Source organism: Citrus clementina, unplaced genomic scaffold (genome assembly GCF_000493195.1).
Source record: "Citrus clementina cultivar Clemenules unplaced genomic scaffold, Citrus_clementina_v1.0 scaffold_9, whole genome shotgun sequence".
NCBI classification, from domain to species: Eukaryota; Viridiplantae; Streptophyta; class Magnoliopsida; order Sapindales; family Rutaceae; genus Citrus; species Citrus x clementina.
This window is the reverse complement of record NW_006261964.1, coordinates 16,820,837-16,825,771: the sequence shown is the minus strand read 5'-3', so window position 1 is coordinate 16,825,771 and position 4,935 is coordinate 16,820,837. Positions and strand designations below refer to the sequence as shown.

The 4,935-nt window shown below is 35.4% G+C and overlaps 1 protein-coding gene across 1 annotated transcript; it reads left to right on the top strand.

Annotated features, from left to right (window-relative positions):
• Positions 1 to 3,404: 3,404 nt before the first annotated feature.
• Positions 3,405 to 4,640, top strand: LOC18033509 (zinc finger BED domain-containing protein RICESLEEPER 2). Its single transcript, XM_024186849.1, has one exon. It carries the CDS (start codon positions 3,405 to 3,407, stop codon positions 4,638 to 4,640), a length of 1,236 nt encoding a protein of 411 aa, XP_024042617.1.
• Positions 4,641 to 4,935: the final 295 nt, after the last annotated feature.

The window sequence follows — 4,935 nt, the reverse complement described above, 5'->3', positions numbered from 1 at the left end:
TATATCTAATTCCTTCGAAGATTTTATATATATCTTGTAATTCTCGTGGACTTTTGTGGATTGAACTCGAATGAGTGCATGCAAAATACACTAATCTGACACTCAAGTTAGTGTTTTGAAACTGCGAATTGTTTAGATCCATAGTTTTTTGAGTTTGCTCTAAAAATTGGCCAAAAATCGTTTCTCAATCTTTTGCCTCTTATTTATAGAAGATGAGACATAAGTTTCGTGAGAAATTTTATCTCATATCCAAGGATAGTAATGGGCACTGCTCGCAGCGGGTATGCTATTACTAAACCTGCACCCGCACAAAATTTAAATTACCAAATCCTCACCTGCACCCGTTGTAGGTTTTAATTTTTTAAGAAAATCACCTGCTACGAGTTTTGATAATTATCAATCCCGTAATGGTACCCATAAGATTTTTTTGAGGATTCTCACATTAAAAATAACAAATGTTAAATATGTAAATTTATATTAATAACCTAAAATTCCACATAACATACTCAATTCTAAATATAATCAATGTAAACAGAAAAATAAAATTTCAACATCAATTCAACACAAATTCTCGAATTTAAGTATGAAATATATAAATTCATAAATAAAAAAAACACAAATGCCATGTAAAATTCATAGGTGTGCGGCTGCGACTCACAGGTGAAATGAAATGGGTGTGTGGCTGCTGCTCACGGGTAAAAGGAAAATAGTTTAGAAGACTAAATTTTACGGTTGCTGCTCACAAGTGAAAATGAAATAGTTTGGGTTTCCTTTAGGTTAGGTTATGAGTTACAACTTGCATACACCACACATGACATGTTTAACACTTTACATTTATTTAAATTATATATTTTAAGATTTAATTATTTTTTAATTAAAATTTCATTAAAAATATTTGGTAAAAAAAGTTGCGGGTTTGGCGGATATTCATGCGGGTATTCATCTGATATTTAGCTAATACCAAACCCACTCACAACGTAATGCATGTTTCAATTTCTAATATCAAACATGCCCACAACCCGCAAAATTACCCGCAGCGGGCAGATTTTGGTGGGCGGGTTTGGGCGGGGTTACGGGTACCATTGCCATCCTTGCAATCATATCTGAATCCCCACCTTTCGTTTTCAGTGTTTAACTTACATCGTTGGGTTTGATAACCATTTTTGTGCGCATCTGAATTATTTGCACATGATTTCATTCGTAATCACATGCTGCCAATTATCCAAGTGTTCAGGTCACACGCATCGTCTGTGGATATTGATCTTAAATCTGGGACTGAATATAGTTCACATTGATATTGATTCATTATCTAGAATCAATGTGAACCTGTTATACTGTTCTTTAGTCCGAGATCAATATACAATACACCCCCCTTATCTGAATTAATGATTTTTTAATAGACGCATGGTGTGGTGTAAGTGGCTCTATTTTCTGGCAAAAGCTCACTTAAAAATTCAATCACATATCTTGTAGACATTAATAATCCAGACTTGCTTTTATTACTTACTTGATGATCATCACTCTTTAACGGATTTTCATTTCGTTAATTTCTTTCTCTGCTTATTTGCTTAATGGAAACTTATATGATCATTAAAAAAAGGACTATTTCGTCTAAAGGTTCTTAAAACCTTCATTAGTCCGAATCAATACAAGTCATATCCGTTTTTCAAACAAGTGATGCTTCTGACTTGTATTGATGGCTATAGTTTTTGGCACTTACATCATCCAACACTTCTTGATGCTCACTTAGAAATTATATCAAACATCTTGTAGACATTGATAATCAAGAGACTTGCTTTTATTGCTGATGATCATCGCTCTTTTATGTGTTGATAGGGTGAAATGGCTCAGACTAGAGAACCAAATGCTTGTCTTGAACCTTCTCAAAATCATGACAACGAGATTTTAAACCAAACTGTGGAGAATTCATCGCGTACTAAACGAAGAAAGTTGACATCAAAAGTCTGGGACGAGTTCACAAAGTTCCAAGGAAAAAATGGGAAAGTTTGGGCTAAATGCAGGGATTGCAATGGGGAGGGGAGGGGAGGGGACCGATCTCCCCGTACCCATCCCCGATATTTTGCGTATGTCCCCGTCCCCTCTCCGTCCCCGTCAGAATTACTTGAGAGAATCCCCATCCCCTCCCCGAATAATAACAGGGGATCCCCGAGGGTCCCCGATCCCCGAATAACTAATACATTTTTTTTCAATTTTGAGTTAATCATATATTAAAATAAAAAATTCAAATAAAAGTAAAGTTTGAAATATATGTTACATTAATATCTATTACAAAAGTCACATACATTAAATTAGTAAGTAACGCAACATACAAGGAATACAAACTTCTTTTACAAACTATCATGAACAAATTAATAGTTTAATACAAAATTGTTACAAATAAAATCGAATTTAGATTCAAAATTAACTTTTTCAATGGTGGCGTGGGTACTTTATAAATGTGGACTATTCCCTTTACAATACAATAGTTAAATCGGAGCAAATCAAAAGTAAATATTAGATTAGATTAGATTAGATATTAAAATTGTGATTCGCTGTGGGCAATTATAACATCTAAAAATAAATAAAAAAATAGATTTAAGTTTAAAATATTTAAAGAATATTAAAATTATAAAAAAATGTTTGGCTAATAGAATCTACTCGGTCTTTTTAATGTCCTAAATAAAAATTTAGAACTTTAATTAGTTAATTAGACCTAAAAGTTTAATAATATAAATATTTTGATATTTTTTATTTTTACCAATATTTATAATTTTATAATTTAAATTTTATTATTTATTTACTAGTAATTTTAAAAAATTAAAATAAAATTAAAAATTAAAATGGGGAAATGGGTAGGGGATGGGGATTCCACCTCATCCCCGTTCCCTCCCCGAATAAGAAATTGGGTAAAAAAATTTCTCCGTCCCCTCCCCGAATAAGAAATTGGGTATGAAATTATCGTCATACCCTCCCCGAATGGGGAAAATCCCCGAGGGTACCCGTCTCCGTGGGGATTTTTGCCATCCCTAGCTAAATGCAAGCATTGTAAGAAGAAATTTGACGGTTCAAGTAAGAAGGGAACCACACACCTCAACAATCATGCCAAAAGATGTCGAAGCAGCAAAAACAATGAAGAAAATGGAGGCAAACTGGCTGATCATTATAATGAAAATGGTAATTCGACAAACCCCGCTGTCCTCAAAGGAAAATTTGTGATTAATCAAGAACTGAATCAGTTGGGTGTCATAAGATCGATTATCAAGTACGGGTTTTCAAATCTAAACTTAATAAAATCCGACATACTCCTTGTTTACGCGGAAGAGAAGGAAAAACTCCGTAAATATTTGACTAAACTCTCATGTCGTTTCAATTTAGCAATCAGGTTCGAGGATGGGTGCTCATTGATGGCACTCCACTTCATTGATGATAACTGGGAGCTGAAGCAAAAGTTTATAAGTTTTCATGGAACGTATGACTCTTTTCATGGAATGTATGACTACTTCTGCACAACTTTTACAGATGTGCTTTCAGATTGGAACGTCAAGAAAAAAATACGCTCTGTAGTTGTAAATCTTGATAGTGAGAAAGTTAACGAAAAGGTCAGCAGCTGGATGACGGAACAAGGTTTAGTCCCTTTTGTTAGCCCTCTATTGTCTTCTCTTTGTTTAGCAGATTTTCTTGAATCTTACTGTTGGAATAGGTCGAACCGGGAAGCTGATAAGATAAGGAAGGCTTTTGATTATATCAGGAAGCCAGCAAACAAACATAAGTTTCAAATGGCAATAGAGAGGGGCGAGTCCATGGGAAAGAAAGTGATCTCTCGACCTCTTCCGGAATGGTTGCATGGCTTAAACGAGTTGGAGACTGCGGTGGGGTATAAAGAAGCGTTTTGGGAGCTTGAGGTCATGGATTATGAATTCAAATTGATAAATTTAGCAAAAGAGGAATGGGATAAGGCAACGGCTGTATATGAGTATCTGAAAATATTGAATGGTGCTGCTCAGCGTTTGTCGGACACCAAATATACCACTGCAAATGTGTTCTTCCCAAAGGTTTGTGAACTGTATCTGAAGTTCCTTCTGTGGGAAAGAGCTGACGAATACTTTGTTCGTGAAATAGCAACCGGTGTAAAAGAGAGATTTTTTAGTAAGTACTGGCTCAACTATAAGTTGTATTTAGCAGCTGCCATAGTTCTTGATCCGAGATACAAGCTGGACATTGTAGACCGCTGGTATACAGAAATTTATGGCACGATGGCTGATGTACGTATGAAGGAAATTGTCGATGTCCTCACTCATGCATACAACAAATATGCACATGACAACTGCAAAATGTTAGATGAAATGGGGAGGCCGTGCACGTCATCATCACTACAAAATTCTGAACTTGTGCTCTATCTGAAAGTGCCTAAAATCCCTCCGGTTGAAGAGTTCGACGTTCTAGCTTGGCGGCGCTTAAACAGTCCAATATTTCCAACACTCGCAATAATGGCTCGTGATTTCTTAGCAATACCCATCTCTGCTGCTGCGTTTAAAGAGGGCGCTGATATCGAAAATATCCATTATTGTTCCGGTCTCGATGTTGATGTCAAACGGGCTGTGATTTGCACAAAAAGCTGGCTGGAAAGTTCGGAATACTAGTTTCGAGTATATATGTGACTGGAAGTTGGTTTTCCTTTTATAATTCTCCAATAAATTTAACTACTATGTTGTGGACGTTTGTGCGAAATAAACTTCAATGGATTTTTATTAAAAATTAGAAAAATTATTTTTTTTTCCCTCTTGGTTTATCATATTCAACGGCACCACTAAGTTTAGTTGGGTGGTGAGATGGAGTGAATGGTACTTAAAAAAAAAAAATTCCAAGTAACGCAATTCCTAGGATCAAGCCGAAGGGTTGACATTCTTTTATCTTGAAAACCATTTGGAGATCACC